Here is a 17,480-nt window from a genome sequence, read left to right as displayed (position 1 = left end):
ACTTTGCCCGGGGAAGAACTCAAAAAAGAAAGCATTTAAGTCGAAGTAAGTAAGTCGGATTCGCTAGCCTTTGGGCTTAGAATCGCTCTTTGCTAATAGACTGGACTGGCTTAGAATCAATGCTTTGACCGCTAATGCCGAATCCAAGACCTCTCCCCCATAGTAGTGGGGGATAGCCAAGCCAAAGATGCTACTTCCCAGCCCACGTCGACTACAGAACCACTTGGTTTGGTACATTCTTTTAGCCCTTTGCTTTCGCATTAAATTAATGATAGCCCCCTCATTTGGGTAAAGAAAAGAACTAAAGGTAAGGAGCGGTCGCTAGGGCAGGGCCGTATCCCGATCCGGATGCCACGAAAATTTAGGGAAGCCTTTTTCTTAAAAGAGTTTCTGCGACCGGTGAGAAACCGGACGACTTTCGGGGTTAAAGGAACACCTTTCTCTTTCATATTGAGTCCTCAGAGGTGCGGGTGCGGCCCACTTGGTGTCGGATCAGCTCGACAGGTCAGTCAATAGTCTTTCGCAGAGTACCTCATGTTTTAGTGAACCCTGGGAGTTGTCGGCGGCTCGACGATCTGTATTCCAAAGGTTTACCGAGGTGAAGCTTTTGGCATCTCTTATTGTAGCTTTCTCTACTTCAGGCTCTTCCGAGGGCCTTTGTTTGAGGTGAGATTCTATAGTTTGATGGTTACCTCTGTTCTCCTCTCCCTTCCCCGGTAGCTAGGATAGAGTTCTATTTCTCTTTCTTTCCTTCCGTTCAGGGGCACTCTAAAGTCTTTGCAACCTTTAGAGCTGGTTGACAGCCGTCTAGTCAGTCCCTCTCGCTCTTTGATAGACATCTTTCGGTTCTCGGTCTCATCCGACGAACAACTTTAGGTCCTTATTCTCTGTCCTATCCTTCCTTACGGATTCCCGGTTTCTGAAGGAGTAGCGGCCTGTGTCTCCGGCTCTGGGAGAACTTTACCTATAGCTAACCTAGAGAGCTTTACTTTAAGATAGCTCGGGCAGGCACTCTTCTTCGAAAAGAGGAGTTGCTTGCCTTACCCCACCAACCACCTTAGCGCTGGAAGTTCTAGCAATGGGAAGCTAGGCAAAGGAAAAAACTATAGAAAATTCATATTCATTAGATAAGAGATTGTGGATCTGTTCTTAGTGAAGACAACCGGATTGGGACGATCAGGTCGGTTGAGGGCAGCAGCACACCAATAGGTGTGGATTGCCATTCTTGTACTGTTTGGGTAAAGGGCAGGAGCGCTCTTTCCCTCTCACCAGTACTTACTAGTTGGGGTGGGGCAACCGGTTCAAACCAAATATCCAACAGACGCTTTCCTTAATGGCTGAACTCGACCGAAAGGGAAAGGAAAGCTTTGATACCAGAAGTCACGTAGTAAATGGATATTCCATGGGAGACCGTAATACGACCTTTTTTCACTCTACCACTGTGATCAGGAGAAAGCGAAAGAGGATTGATGGCGCTAAGGGCTCGACCGAAGGAAGAGGGCGCTAAGCTGTCAATTGACGACTAACAGGAGAGGGCACAAAACTACCCTTTTTCGTAAGATTGCAGAACTCTGCTACTCCCCTACATGGGTTACCCCTAAAGGGAAGGGGATTAAAATAGAGTTTCCTAGCCTATCAATGAAGGGCTCCCCTACGGGAGACTGAAAAAAGACGAATGATTCGAACGGAAAGACGGCTAGAACGCCTTAGATCTACTTGAGAATGGGTATCTGCCGAAGTGGAAGAATGCCTTAGGCCGAGTAGAACCAATGATTTCACACTCGTACCCATCGAAAAGGGAAGCCGAAGAGCTCCAATCCCTTGATTTCGTAGCCATTGCCGGGGAAGAGTCAGAAGACAGCAGGTCGGGAGGAAGGGATGTAAGCCCCAGAGGTTGGTAAATCAGTGTGGGAAAGCCCCTCGTTTGAATATGCGCCATCCCCCTCACTTCCAGAAAGCCGTTGAGCGTATGTGTCGCCTGAGACTTTGGTAGAACATCCGGCTGCAGAAGGCATCTGGTTTGAAGACTTGTTCCGAAACCAGTAATCATCAGAATATGCACCGATCAGAATATACAAAACTTGATCCGGAAGGAATGTCATTAAGTGAAGGAGTCCTCGTAAGCGCATAGGCAAAAGAGCTTGGTGCTCGTTGTTCACCATTTGCTGTTACACATGGGCGAGACGAAAAAAAGCCCCCTCTATATAGTTGAGCAGCGAGAACTGCACTTGCATTAGTAGAGGCGATTAAATATACTGTCCACACTCTTGTCTGCGAAGCGAAGCAAGGTTTTGAAAAACCAGTGACTCCTCTAATAATGGCATCGGCGGAAAGTTTCCTACGGCGAGCTCGAGCAGAAGGCGCAGCCGAAGGCCAATAAAGCCCTACTTCTATCCAATTCCGGCAAGGTAATCCAATTGGAAAAATCTGACTGAACGTGAGGATGTTATGTCGACTTAATCCGTGGTTGAATATGTTATGTCGGCTTAGCCAGAAATTGAAGATTTCGATGGTCTAGCCCGAAATCGGAGTGAGAAGTCTCTCAAAAGGCGAGCTGGGCTCAGGAGCCGCTCAAGGGAAGAAGGATCTCGGGATTAAACCTGTTGTGATGAATTAGTCCTCCTACTCAAAGTCGTCATCAACCACTTTCCGTCTTGGATCTGAGTCAACGGCATTAGCATTTTCTTATCACTACGCTGTCTGTGAAGAAAGAAGCTAGGCAGCTTTCGCCGTATTGCCACTTTCTTGCTTTTAAAAGCTTGGGTTTGATAGTCTTTACCTGATACCTAATAGGTGTAAAATAGAGGTTTAAAGGTCTCTAGCAGCCTCTAAGCCCGTTTCACTCTTTTTCTACAATCACTGGCGTAAGATAATTGGCAGATGCCCTTGCTGCGGATTCGTCTGGTCATTGAGATTCGCCTCTTTTGCTCTCCCATTCGAAACCAGGCGGATTTCTACCCATCATCCCGTCCGAAGGCCGAACTGGATTACTATACAAACACAAAAACAATGTGACCGTTTGCAGATTCTGCCTCGCTGAGTGGTTTTGTATCACAATCTTCTAGCCCCGATGCCTATCCTAAAAGGAATAAGGCAGGCCGGCGTGGTCGTTTAGATTGAATTCTAAATATGAATATGAGGGGAACGGAACCTTTAACTAGACTTCGGGTGCATTTCTGACGGAGTCCTCCACTTTGGTTGGCTCTGATAAGACAATACGTACGAATTGAGGCTCATTATGTGAACAACGGTATGTACCGCAGCGAATCATTCAATGCTAGCTAGGGAAGATAGAGTATAAGCATCTCCTTCAAGCGATGCACTCACATCTCGCAAAGGCGAAAGAGAATATGTGCTTAGCTCAGCTAAGGAAAGGGCTGGAGAGCCTAAGGAAGAACTTTCATACCCAGTCTAAAGATCTCACAGTTTGACCATTTCTCCTATTGTTGAGGGCTAATGTGCCTAAGCAGCATAGCAGGGATAAGGGAGACAAATCAATAGGAAATGCTATTGACTATTTATTGGGTTATTGCTATAGATTGATTGACCGCCTAATCGTCCGTCGGTGCGCTAGGGACTTTCATTGAATTAGTTGCAAAAGAAGATAAAGTAGTTCTTTGAAATGTAACTGAATGCGTAACCGGTGTGGCACTTTCAGGAAGAGAAGTGGGATATCAATAAATTGTTGATACTTATAGAAATCTCCATTCTGATTGAATGGACAGATGTCTGCTTTCAAAAGTCAGTCACTAGGAAAAAGGGCATGCCCCTAATCGGATTGAGGGACAGACAGCACATTCAGGCACGGAATCCACTGTGATCAAATAAGCTCTTTTCTTTTGAGGTTTAGAAGCAAGGTACTGATTGGGGTAAGTCTCTGAAATGCCAGATCGTTCCTACTAACTGAAGGCCATTCTAGGCATGCCTTTTAAGCAATTTCTTCTGGTGCCACGGACTAAAGGAATGAGTTCCAGAGCGGATTGCTACTCTTATAGTTCAGTGAAAGAAGAGGTGAATGTAGCAAAGCTAAAGAAGGAGGAGGTTACCCGCCGACTGAAAGGAGAGGGGACGGGGGTTGCCCTGCAGTAGTAGTTGAGTTGTCGGAGCGTCTATACGGGTCTTCGATTGGGGTGAAGCTAAAACGGAGTCCCTTTCTTCTTTGTCCGCTTCAGTTGGAGGTGAGTCTTTTTCTGATGGTTATTCCTCCTAATCTACGATGTACGCACCGCGGTGGTCTCAAGATCTTTATTTGATTCTGGTTTAGTAAAGAGAGTAGCCCTAGAGCGCATCTTCCTTTTTGAATGAGCAAAAGTGTGGGTGGGCCTAGGTTTAGTAAAGAGTAAGGGACATATCGACGAACTGCGGATTAGCTCTTTCTGTTGTACGCTGTTGCTGTTTGATACATTTAGGTGGAGCAGGAAAACTCCCTCCCCGGCTAGGCTACTACGTTTTCTTGTTTCAAATTCCAGGTCTGGTCTTCATTGGTATTTGCTTTTTGCTCACCCACTACGTTTTTTTTCTTTTGAGTTCTTCCCCCGCCCGGTCGAGCTGTCTGAGGTCGATGGTGCATCCGGTAAGCTCTTTCGGTATTCATTTCCAGAGCCCGGTCAGATGCTTCAATCCTTCATTCATATTCCGTCTCAATATCTTCTTTTTTTCATGTCTATATTGCGAGTTTACAGCTCGAATGTTTTACTAGTCTTCCCCTCACATGTGAAAAATGGGCGGTCTCCCCTAGACCTTATTCTGTCCGAGCTCTCATAGCATTCGTCTTTCTTCCTTCTCTGCTGCACATCTGTACTCTTTTCCTCGCTTTTATAGAGATCCTTGGCTTTCTTATTTTTTGTTTGGTCAGGGGGTGCTGGGGATAAATCGTTTAGGAAACCAAGCATGTAATAAGCAGAAATCAATACACATGAAAGGAGTTGTACACGAGTTTGGTAAAGCATTCACCTTAGCGGCACCTCTGACCTCAGATGCAGATGTTAAGCATATAACTAGCGAGCGAACCTGTAGGTAAAAGGTCTCTGCCCTTAGCCTTTTCTTTAAAGAAGACTGGTGCCCTATCACGTCATTCCCCTTAGGTTACGTCCTTTCTTATGGAATTAGATGGTTCCTACTTGAAGTCAAGTCAGTTCTATGCTTAGTTGCCCTTTTTCACTTCACTATATGGCATCACAGCCAACTCTATTTCTATGTCGAAAGACCTATAAAGAGCATTTCGCTAAGCAGACGGGTAGAATACGATAGCCTTTCGTCATCACTGCTGAATCGAACTAAGAACAAGAGCAATAACATCGGTTATTCATTCAACGACAACAGATGCCGATGAACTAGCTGCTTCTTTTATTGCTAACATAAGGAAGGGAAGAGCTTATTCTAACCCTAGGAGAATTAAGACGCTCTTGTCTTATACCAACTACCAGTTGCAAGTGGGAAGACCAGCAGCGAGGGTAAATAAAGGGCAGATAAAGGTCCGATAGCTAAATGGATGGTACTTGGCTTGGGCTAAGCCGAATCCCTTTAGTTCCATCTCTGCACTCCTCATCTCACTCACTTGAAGACCGACCTAATGTGGAAATCGTAGTCCTTCACCACAGAACTCCCTCAGCTTACTAGCTTCCTTAAGCTATTCCCAGAGTTAGTACAACTCACCAAAAGTGGCAAGAACATCTGTGCCATCTGTGCAAGGGCTCTCGCTATCTCAGAGGGAAAGAAAGTCAGAAGGTTATTCCCTTGCATGGGCTTTTGGGTACGAGAGTAGGCTATGAAAACGCATCTTTCAAATCTTTTATTAATCGTTACCGAAGCGATCCTCCAACAGTGCCCATCCCCAGAGTGCGGGAAAAATCCAATCAAGATCTGTCTTCCGCTTTATTAATACATTGATAGCCTGATTTAGTAGAGGATTCGAACCCCATAGAATGGTATGGGCTAGATGCCTTCCGATCGTCAGATACAATACAAAATTTGATCTATGCAATTAGTTGAATACTAAATATCACTAAACCTTCTTTATCTAAGCTACCACTGAGGTGACGAATGGAGAAAGTTTGATCTCTTCCGACGACAAAAGTGATCAATTGTTGGGCTTTTCGGGGTGCTCTTATTAGGCAAAGAGGTCGGATAGCGAAAATCGCGGGGAAATACAAAGATCTCACTGAAGTATGGCTAGGCAGCAGCAAGGAAGGTCTCTCGAGGTAGAGAACCTGAAGGTGAAGATGGACAAAACTCCAGGAGCAACGGATTCTCTTTGGGTAAGGGATCGACGGACAAGAGGGGAAGAACATACGGAGGTATAGATCCTAGGAATAAAACTAGGCATGGATCTAGGGTCGGAGGTTCTTCCTCAGGTAGAGGACATAGAAGGAAGAGGGTCATGAGGTCTACAATGGGGAAAAAAGGAATCCAAATCTTTGGAAGATGTCCCAGCATGGGAGGTAAGTCGATCATGATACTTTTCAATGACCAGAAGAGGGAGTCCTACCATCACGAGGGACTTTTCTTGTGAAGCAAGGAAAGCTGTCTAATCGCTCTAAGCCAGTTGTTGAAGTGAGTTAAGGTCTTTCCGAGTTCGGGTCTTCTTGATTTGATTTGTAATCAAATACCTATTGTGGTAAATGAACTCTATCTCACTAATGATTCTAAGCGCATTTATTTGCTCTCGGCTCGGACTCATAAGCTTGAACAAACAAGCTCCAAAGAGAAGAGCAAATGAAGATAGAAGGGATCTCAAACTAACTGCTGCTTCATCTTCTTATGCTGAACCGACTGCTGCTCCTGGAATAGCTCGTCGTGCTACTGGAACTACTGGATCAACGACAACTCACTGTTGGGGGGCTATGACTAGAAATAAGGATCTGTTCGATCTGCCGCTCGCTCTAACATGGATCAGCTGTATCTGTCGTGAAAGGCAGTTAGTCGTTATAGGTATAACCGCCTGGGTAGTACGTACGGGCATAAGTAGCGACCTAAGTCGTATGGGCATTATGTTGTAGATTTGAGTTCTTACCCCTTTTTCTTTTTGGTATTAAGGACAGATTATGAATTTTGTGATCGTTAGAGGGCACATAATGTTTGTTGATCTCGATCTAGTCGACTCTCTTGATTCAGTAGATCCGGCCGGTTGAACGAGCGTAGCTAGCAGCACCAAAAGCAGCGGTAGTGGGAAGGGTGAGTACGAGAGGCAACGAGGGCAAAGGCACCTGAAGAAGCAGCAATGCTATCAGCAACAACATATAGCAGTGACGCACAGTATTCCATAGTCCTATAAGCCGTTGATTCAGGTGTTTATCCTGAAGCTTTCTCTCCTGCAGCAATAAATGATGCAATGCAGAGGCTAGGATAGCTGGAGCAGGGGTGGTGCGGATCAAAATCCGTTGAACCAGCAAACAATTAAGGCAGCACGGGCTGGGTCCAGCAACAGCGAATGTTTGTTTTTATCATCGCATCGTATAGCCACAGTTGGTTAAGCAGTGGATTCAGTAGATTCTGCGTGCGAAAGTAGACTTTGCACCTTGCGCACCATACGAAGCTCCATTCGGATTACTGGGGACTAGTTGGATTTTCGTTTCAGCGGATTTTGTAGCCCACCCCGCCAACCTATATAGGGCCAAACATGAGCCCGGATTCGTCTCAATAGCTCTCCAAACCAGTGCGAGTGCGTAGGGATCGGAATAAAGCGTAAATAAGTGGGTTCGGGCAGAAGTGAGTTAGTTATCGATCGATCATTGAGAACTAGTCTCCAAGTTTCGAGATGCAGAGGTTCAAGCATTCAGTCCGATCTATTGGTCCAGAGCCAGTTGACCGAGCTGAGATAGCAGCAGCCAGCATGGCTGGAGCGGGGGAAGTGAGGGCTAAGTCAGGAGGGCTGGCACTCTTGTGCAACTCTATCATCACCAACTCTCATAAGGAATCGGTGATGACGAGGAATAATCCTAGGATAACCGGTTCGAGTCAAGGAAAGATGTACGGAAGTTGACTCGTGAGGGTCAAACCAAGGACCTATGGAAGTCGGGGCTCGTCCCCGGTCAATATTGGATCAAAGAATAGGGGGCCGCAGCACTGACCCTTTTTTGATTCAATACAATAGGGTAAAACATCGTACAGTTCCCTACCGAGACAAACTCTCAACGGATCCTCGGCGCGCTGGGCATACCTCTTCCGCGCGTCTTTCTCGTGGCGGGAACAGAACAACAGGGAAAGACCCGGCCGACCGGCCCAGGGCTCGAGGGCGAGCTTTCTTTATTTAAGAGAGAATGGGACATAATTCATATGGATATAGTCAGTCTCGCAAGAGTGACTCCCCCCTCTCACAACAAGGCGGATAGCGGAAAGGTGAGCATTTATCCAACAACGGTAAGCGGATAGGCTAACTAAAGCACCGGTAAGACCACACCAACACCGCTTCCTGTTTTAGTCCTTTCACAACCGATTCTGTGCTGTTCAACCCGCTCGGTCTTTGACCGCTTTCTGATCGCTGGTCAATGAAAACCCTAGACCCAACGCTCTATCCTTTACTGGCTGGTTGCCCCACAGGTTTGGAACCCTCCTTGCTCTTTTCTTTATTGTTGGATGGGGAAGAACAAAGAAAGTTAGACTGTCTCTGGGCAGCGAAACCTGAAACCCTTACGGTGAGGCAGAGATAGACATCTATCTCGATTCCTCTCTTTGACCCATCATCTTGCTTTTGAAACCGATCACTAGACCTCTCAAGCATTGTAGTTCCATCACATACGAAATAAGTGCCGACCCGCGCAAGTGAACGAGGAAACTGACCATTCCGCCGTTGGTCAGTTATTCAGCTAGGCAGGGTATCAACGGTCTAACTACGAAACCTTGATTTCAATGCCCGGACTTTCATCCCACACTCTTTCTTATTTCGTTTCAAGATCTAATATGATTTTTCATGATTTGGATTTCGATTTTATATGATATGATAAATAGGTTCTTTGATCCAGACTGCATGTGTTAAGCAGTTTCGCGTTTGCCTTCTCCTGCCTTACCCTGGAACTCTATAGTTCCCCTCTCTCCAACCTCCTTTAGTGACAGCTCAAGGATAAACATTTTGAGTCTTTGAAGAGGGATTCTATCATCATCACTCTCGATGAGTCATGAGAATGACCTAATCATTTATGTCTGATGTAGACCTCAACGCGGAGAGAGACCGGCTATGGGAAACTAGTAATCATTTAGAGAAGCGCTACTTACCCATTTTTTTTCTAGGGGTTATCCCCTAGGATATATATGGATTTTGACTTTCCATATTCTATACTCGATTTCCCCCCTAAAGAGTCACATTATGTGCAGTGTACTTTTGCTTTCCGGGAACAGATAGCTTGCTGCCCAAGTTGACCTCCCAAAAAAAAGCCATATAGCAAGATAGCAAGCGCCTAAGGGTGGATTTGAGTGAGCGGGGAAAGCATTGATTTGGTTAACGCCACTCCGAGCAGAAGAGTCGTAAAGTTCTGTTACTGCAGCATGTTAGTAGGGAAGGCAAGGGATGAAGAACATTCCCACAGGCGGGACAGCTCAAAGCCAACAATAGAAGTCGGAATAAGCGGTTAGGCGGCTAAGAAAGTCATCAGGTAGGTAAGCAAGCCGCCCTGGTGCCAAGCTAAGTCCCAAGCTAAAGACAAGGATCACATCGATAAGAGAAAAAAAGCAAAGACGGCTTATGCCGAATATCTTGAACTCAAAGAAAACCAAGCCTAACGACTTTACTTGAATACTAGGAAATCGAAGATGTGCCAAATCGTTCTCTATCGAATCGTAGTCTAGAGCCAAATGAAACTGATTCCATACGAGTCAGTCTGTCAGTTGCAGCTAACAGATCTTGGTCACTGCATCAGCTCGATGTCAAAAGCGTCCTTTTCCGAACCTTAGAATCACTCGATAGTGGGAACAAGGATCTATGTCTCCAAAGACCAATGTTTGGGTACGGACCTTCCAGCTCTTGATGAAAGAGTTGCCGAAGTCCCTATCACTATGGGAGGGGAGGGCATAGGTAAAGCTGAGTTTATGAATTGATAGCTGTTCTTTTCTCCTTTCCGTCCTGTCCTTACTGGTTTGAGACCAAGGAAGCGAAGCGGGCTGCTTGTCTTGCCTCAAGCCCATAAGAGAAGTACTGCTCTGGACTAGGATGGTGCTGTTCTGCTTAAAACTAGGCTAGGAAATGGGCCTAATTCCATTCGCTGATGAAGCCTTAACCCACCCCTGGCTTAGTGACGCGTGCCGTCTACTCTGCTTCAGTGCATACACAAGGGCTATCAGGGGAAGAAGTGGATCTCTTATCCTTCCTTATAATACCGAAAGAGAGTTATACCTGCCCCTATCCTTATACCTTCCAGGTACGAAGGCTGTAGGGGACGACTTTGTTCCTGTTTTTCATTTACCAATCATCTAGGGCTCATCGAAGCCCTATTCTTTATATTAATGAACAGGGCTATCAAATGGTCGACTGTGAAACCCATCAGGGTGAAAAAATAGTAGACTTTAAGCCCTCGATCGGCGATCATTTTTTGACTACTTTTGCGATGTCTGTCACATAAAGAAGCTCAGCAAGCCTTGCAAGAAGTACATGCTTTACTAATAGGGGCATAGTAATAGTGGTTTGCTGGGTTGGTTTTGCTCTCTACCTTCTCACGGGGGGATGGAAACAAGAGAGGTCAACTGGAGTGTAAGCCAAAGGACGGGGCCGAGAATCTGTGATCGATCCGAAGAACCACTGCCAGATACGATTCTGCTCCCCCTTCGTACTACCAAAAAATGAGATTCTTGCCCGGCTTTCTTTCGGCTTAAGAAAGACTGCTAACAGCCTCTCGCCGACAAAGAGCTTTATCCCAGCTCGGAAATAAAATAATCAATGTCCTTTCCCATCTCTATCTTATTTTTCTAGCCTGACTTTCCCGCCGCACCTCTTCTGAAGTCGGTTTTTTATCGCTGATTTCCGCTGCTTAGTGACTTGGCCTTAGTGATACCTGGGACCTACGCTTGTCCAATAGTTCATGTCGGGGAAAGATGAATGAGAACTGGCAGAATATATGCATGGAGATTGACTTGGTGCGAAGGAAAATAGTAGATCTTCCATAGGCGCTTTTCGGACTACACGCCAGTCTTTTTCACCAAGAGCTTGTTCCGAGAGAAGTACTTTGGAATGATTTGATTGGGACGCTAGTGAGTTAATGAGCACTCTTTGCATGGTTCCATCAACCCTTTTCTTGCGTGTTCTGAATCCGTAGGACACTTCTCTGTTCTCATGTATACCTACACGAGATCTCGAACTTGAAACGAAACATCACTCTCCTCTTTCTTTTACCTTTCTCTCTATCCTGGGGCCAAACTCACACTTTCTGGAGCTATAGCATACATTGAGCCAGCAGGGATAGCCTTCTGGAATAGCAAAAGCCTTTTGACAAGCTTCAGACTAGCTTCCTATTTATAACTGCCATCCTGTATAAGACTCACGTTCCTTTCCCCTTACTAGCGACTACCCTAAAACGCTTTTCTTTCATCGAATCGATTCCTTACTGAACTGCTCACCGGAACTACTTTTCCTTCACTTACAAAGGGGGACTGAAAAGCATTTCTTCTTCAGGTTCATCGAAGAACCAACAGAACAAAATGAGAGGTAGCTAACCAACTTCTAGGAGAGACATAATTGACTGCATTAATCTCGGTAGCTACGCCACCCACAGAATTTAAAGAACCTAAAGGAGCACGCAGATCCCAAAAACGCATAGTTTCTCCTCCAAAAATAACTTCTCCGATCGGGGAAGGCATTAGATATTAGATATTTACCTAAACCAGTAGGTCCTTGAGCGGATCCCCTGATGCAAAAAGAAGCTTACCTTATGTTGAAGAGAGGGGGCTAGCCGCATGGAGCTGCTTCATTTCATTTTTAAGGTGAGGGGCGAAGAGCTTCGTTTGAATCCTCATATCCATTAATAGCCACATTCATTAGCGAAAAAGAGGTGACCACCCGAGGAAGGGAAGTGGGAAGGAGGGCAGCTCGAACCTATTGGGATGATGGACATAGATCGGGTCGGCTTTCTGTTTTTCCTCTTCTTGAATGAGTGCTTTGGTAAAGTGGCTTTGTAAGTCTCATCGGTCTTCTGGCAATATATATATATCAGGCATATAATTGATTCTTTGACCGGCTTTGGTCGAGCAACCGTTACATTTCTTGAACGGCCACAGCCTACATAACTCATCTCCCTCTTTTCAAGGAAGTGAGTCTCAGACCGTATGTAGTTCTTTGATCTTCTTTCCCTGATCAAATCACCCTATCACTAGTAGTTACTCCCGATCCGAAGCACCCCTTTTCCATTCATAGAGACGTCAAAATCAATAAAAAGGCCCCAAACGCTAATTCCACCTTCCAGTTCTCAGGTACCTATACCACTGGGCACGGTGCGTTTGAACATAGAAGTCTAATTTTTGGTCCAGAAAAATGGGAGGCGTTCGGTCTAGATCCTGCTGTATTACCCTTGTGTAGTCCACTCGTATTTCTCCCCACACATCTAAGGACAAATACAACAGGTATCTATTCAATTCTGAGAGCTTTTCTATCGTTGCCGCGTTGGTAATAGCCCCAGGTATGTTCACCTGGTTAACAAAGTACCACTCATACGCCTGAGGCGTGTTGACGACCCATTCAAAAGAGACGGGGACGCCATCTAAAATGGGACCCGGGGGCTCTGCGGGTGGAGTGGCTACTGGCCAGCGCGGCGGCGAGACGTAACAAACAGGTAAATCGAAATTGGGAAAAGCAACTAAGGTCGAATATAGCGCGATTGCTAATCGTACCAAAAATAGAAGGGCGACTATTCGTTTGGCATAAAATAGTAGAAGTTTTGTTATAGGGTTGGTGAAAAGAAAAGAAACCATTTCGATTTCTACCCTTTTTGAAGAAATAAAAAAGAGAAAGAAACAAACAAAAAAGGTTTAATAAAACTAAAAGCTGTCATAATTATTAATAGGAAGATTACAACTCCGAGACACCGAACTCCATTATAAATATGGTAGGACAGGGCTAAGGCAGTAATCTCGACGGAGATTAGGATGAGCTTTGATGAATAAAAGATCAATTGGCAGACATTCTCATAGGTGAAGCAAATCAAACCTATTTTCAGACAAAGAAGATAAAAAAAGAAAAGGATAGTGGCTAGGAATAGGAAAGGAATAGACCCTCGTCGGAAAATCTTCAAAAATGGCTTGTGTGATCGGAATAACATAGTCAAGTAAGCGTGATTTTTCCATTTTCATTTCCAAGAAAGGTTGCACTGCACTAAGTTACTTACGTTTGAGGCTGACTCCGGCCCCACATCAAGGTGACAGGATTCGAACCTATGGCCCTCTGTACCCAAAACAGATGCGCTGACCAGACTGCGCTACACCTCGTCTCACCACCCCGGAGCATATAGATCCACCCGATCGATGAAGACTCAAACCGAACTCGCCCATCCTTTTGGGCACAGGGATGCGAGAACCAATCCGAATAATCAACCGCTTTTTTTATCAAATCTGCCTCCAGCAAGACAAGATAGGGGGACGCCAAAAAGCCGTATAGTGCAGGAGCGCTCACATTTTTTGGCTGACTCTTTCACTTGAATTGAAAAATCCGGCTTGCTCCCGGCTACGTGTCCTTTGGACCCTTCGCCCGCTTAGAAGTGGATTCGAACCACTGACACAAGGATTTTCAGTCCTTTGCTCTAACCAGCTGAGCTACCTGAACCACTTTCCTAAAGTCTGTTTTATTCATCGAATAGCGCCCTACCTTACCACTTAACTAGTAAGGGAAAAGCCCTTGACTAATAAGAATATATAGGCTTTTTCGCTTGTTCGTCAAGCTTTCGAGCAGCTCTTTCAACTGCCGCCTAATCCCCCAACATGCTCAAGAACCGAGAGCCGTCCAGTCCCTGGACGGCCGGAGGGAGCTTGTAACTAGAAAGAAGATAGGCCAGGCCGGTCAAAGAAAAACAAGGCGCAACAGGCTCTCTGCTCCTAGTCACTAAGTAGTGCTATTCGGGGGACTGGACTCCACCAAGAGGTTCTTTCTCTCACGTAATTTCGCCCGCCCCTTTCATTTCATTTCCGTGCCGGAGGAAATGGGATTCGAACCCATGATACAATCTTCTTGTATGTCGATTTAGCAAACCAATGCCTTAAGCCACTCAGCCATACCTCCAAGTTGTTGATCGGAATGGAATTGGATGTGCCGGGTTTGGTTGGTTGCCCGAAGGGCTATCTGATCCGATCAACTGCCTAAGCCGTAGCGCGCTAGCGCGCGTACTCTTCTTCTATGAGCGAGACTCTATCCAGATCTGCCACTCGTTGGGCGACGCCTTCTTTTCTATGAACAGCCCACCACTGAATGATGAACTTTCCAGTTTGAGCCTCCGACCCGAGAAAAGACACGGTCAAGCCCTTACCCGCCTGAATGGAATTCAGATCTCCTTCCCTTCGTCTGGTCGAGAAGGGAGAAAGCCCGGAGAACCAGGCTTGCTTAGCTTACAAAGCTAGCTTACTAAGGCGAAGGAATTTGTCGTTGATTGCACGAGTTAGCCAGCAAACCCCCCTGACTCAACCTCAACATCTATAAAAAGAAAAAAAGCCCTTTCTCCTTTTCATAATAATAAGGTAAGCATCCAGCTCTCGATCCAGAGCTACTGCTTCAACAATCAACTGAGCTCAGGAAGTCAGGTTAAGACGTCGACTTATACAGGGGAGATTCAAAATAATTCCTGTCTTTAGAAGTCAATCCCACTAAACTACACTTGTACGCTTGACAAAAGTAGAGGCAAGCGGAGTCAAAGGCCGAGCCTCCACTAGCAAAGGGGGACAGCCATGCCAATCCAAGCAGAGCAAAAGTGCGCCCACTCTACCTTTCTTTCTTTATCTTAGACTTCGTTCTTCAAGGAGACCCATGTGCATTTCCTCTGTTCTGTGCTCTTGAACTCTTGATTCCCTTGTGCCTTTAGTTTAAGTATAGGTCGTCGATTCAATTTATCTTGATGGGATTTTTCCTTCTGTTGAGTAGTATAGAAGGGATTTTTCGAGTAGGTAGCGACAAGACTAGTAGTATCGACAAGAGGCTACATCAATAGCTGAAACTTTTTTTCGGGTAGGGTAGGCTTGGAGTCAGAAGTCCTATTTTTCCCAACCAAGCACTTTTGCAAAGTGCACCTTCCCGCGGTCAAAACAAGACTTACAGATAACAATCAGACCTTACCAGGTACAGGGACCAGACGACTATAGAGCCTAATTCAATGAAAAAGAATTAGGGCTTGCTTTCTCAATTCACATCTATGAGCGATGATTCTTCTATCTCTTGCTCGCTTCGATCGGACTCTGACAGCTTAGGGAAGAATGATGGGTCGCTAACAAGGCCTCTAAATGACCGCTCAGAAAAGGCCTACCTATTTGGATCCCAATCTGTCACTTGCTCGTCCCTCTCTCGGCGGCTTTGACTCATGTCTATAGCCAGTTGCTAAGACGATTCCCATTCAAGCATTCTCATTCAACGATCTATCAATGCTGCCCTTATTCTTTTTTTTTCTAAATTCCTTTCTTTCTACTAGTTCTTACATAAGCAATTTGCAGGAAGTAAACGAATCCTTCCGAACAACTATAAATAGCTTTAGCATCTTTTTTTTAGTTGAAAAGGTCTTTATAGAGCTAAGGGGAAGGTTTGGAACCCTAGTAGCAGAATGGAATCAGTTTACCGGGCTTACTTCCATGCCAACACGAGTAGTTTAACTCATCACTACCTCGTAAGGGCGTTGAGAATTGTTTTTGCTTTTATTGCTATAAACTTTTGAAAAAGTCTTCAAATAGCCTTTGCATAGTTTACGAATTCTGCTTAGTAGGGACCTAAACACAGGAATGGTTTTTATCAGAGTCAGACCGCGCCTTATGACGAAAGGGGGATAAAGGACGGATCACCTGTCGATCTGTGATCAAAGAAAACTATACCTGAAGAATGGGATAGAGATTGACAAGCACAAAAGCTATATCTCATATCTATTAATTAATCTACGCTCATTGATGAGACGGCGACATAGAGAGAAGAAAGTATACCCTTTGTCACCCCCCTTCTCACTTAAAAGTAAAGAAGAGATACAAAGGAATCCAAATTTTGTGGGATTGAGGATGGAATCGAATAGCGAATGCACTTGCGGTTAAGACAGGTCCTGCATCTCCTACCTAATGCAATTGACCGACCCGCCATCTCTTTCCTTCAATAATGCCTTCGCTTCACTTCAAGACGTTATTTACAAATAAGAATAGGAAAGAAAAACGACCTTTTTTTTGAATGGAAGAAAGGCGAAGGGGTTGGTTTTCGAGCGCTGCGGTAATGAGCCGTAAGAAAGATGAGCAGAGCATTCCTTCCGCCGGCCTTGTTAGGAGTAGGGGAGCGTGGTGAGATAGATAGACGTCCAATCCTGCAGCAGCTAGTTGCTCGGCCTTAGTCTTGGGCTGATCTCACACTTCAATCAACCCCTTCGTACTTCGATCCAATCAATCGATCGATCAAGAGGCTAATCTCTTTTTTTTGTTTGGGCCGGTAGCTAAGCTAAAAGAAAGTCCTCGCTTTCTCTTGAACAAGGGGCATAGCATTAGCTTCAATTTCACAAGCTCAACCTTGTTCAAGAAGGGTGGTGAAGAACCGTTGAACGCTTCAACTCGGCCAATGAAGAAGGCGAAGGCTGGGCGAGAGACTAGGCCAACTTACTGCTTACTGCCATGCCATGGTTGAAGCTTTAGGCTCCATAGACGGAATTATGTATTTAGGTATTAGGGAGGAGAGGACACCACTCAGCACCTAAGGTGGGGTTCAATGCCTAACAAAAACAAACGGCCAAAATCAAAATCAAGAGATAAAAAGAGATGTATGGCTGAGGGGAGAAGAGAAAGAACGCATGCATGGAGATTCTGTCTGTCGGAGATTCGAGATGAAAGGACATCGTTGGCTAAGGAAGAATTCAAGGAAGTCCATTACTTAGATAAATGGTGATCTCGTCTTGCTTGCTGGGAGAGAGGAACTTCCGGACCACCTTTTCCAGCCAGATAGCGAGCGATCACTCAGCAATGAACACTAACTGAAAGCGGCCGGGAATGAGTACCTATCCCTTACGGGAATCGAACCCGTGTCTTCGACATGAAAAGACGATGTCCTAACCACTGGACGAAAGGGACCAAAAAGCCATTCTTCATATACCTCAGCTCCGAGAATAGAAGTGGTTCGTTTTGTTTCTATACGCAATTCAAGATTTCGTTTGTGTTCATGTTGGCGATTTATGATGTGAATTCGGCGGGTCGTCCACCCTTCCTACGGGTTCCCTCACCGACCCAGTGACACACCAACCATGCCCCTTCTCTTTCTCCGATCATAAAGCCCCCTGATCCCTTTATTTTTATTTCATCCCCCCTGAATAAGTAAGACCCCGCTCTTTCGAATAAAAAAAAAAGAGGGGCGA

At 45.4% G+C, this 17,480-nt stretch overlaps 1 protein-coding gene and 3 non-coding genes across 4 annotated transcripts, besides 1 other annotated feature; all 4 read right to left on the bottom strand.

Moving 5' to 3' along the window:
* Positions 1 to 11,614: 11,614 nt before the first annotated feature.
* Positions 11,615 to 11,827: a sequence feature (chloroplast-derived region 16).
* A 1,069-nt stretch (positions 11,828 to 12,896) lies between these two features.
* Positions 12,897 to 13,235, bottom strand: ORF112 (hypothetical protein). Its single transcript has one exon. It carries the CDS (start codon positions 13,233 to 13,235, stop codon positions 12,897 to 12,899), a length of 339 nt encoding a protein of 112 aa, YP_006460183.1.
* A 91-nt stretch (positions 13,236 to 13,326) lies between these two features.
* Positions 13,327 to 13,401, bottom strand: trnP-TGG. The gene has a single exon. It is a non-coding gene; the product is annotated as a tRNA-Pro (tRNA).
* Positions 13,402 to 14,100: 699 nt separating this feature from the next.
* trnS-GCT lies at positions 14,101 to 14,188 on the bottom strand. The gene has a single exon. It is a non-coding gene; the product is annotated as a tRNA-Ser (tRNA).
* A 2,939-nt stretch (positions 14,189 to 17,127) lies between these two features.
* Positions 17,128 to 17,199, bottom strand: trnE-TTC. The gene has a single exon. It is a non-coding gene; the product is annotated as a tRNA-Glu (tRNA).
* Positions 17,200 to 17,480: the final 281 nt, after the last annotated feature.

Source organism: Mimulus guttatus, mitochondrion (genome assembly GCF_056151865.1).
Source record: "Mimulus guttatus mitochondrion, complete genome".
NCBI lineage: Eukaryota > Viridiplantae > Streptophyta > Magnoliopsida > Lamiales > Phrymaceae > Erythranthe > Erythranthe guttata.
The sequence above is the reverse complement of the archived record's forward strand: the minus strand, read 5'-3'. Positions and strand labels throughout refer to the sequence as shown.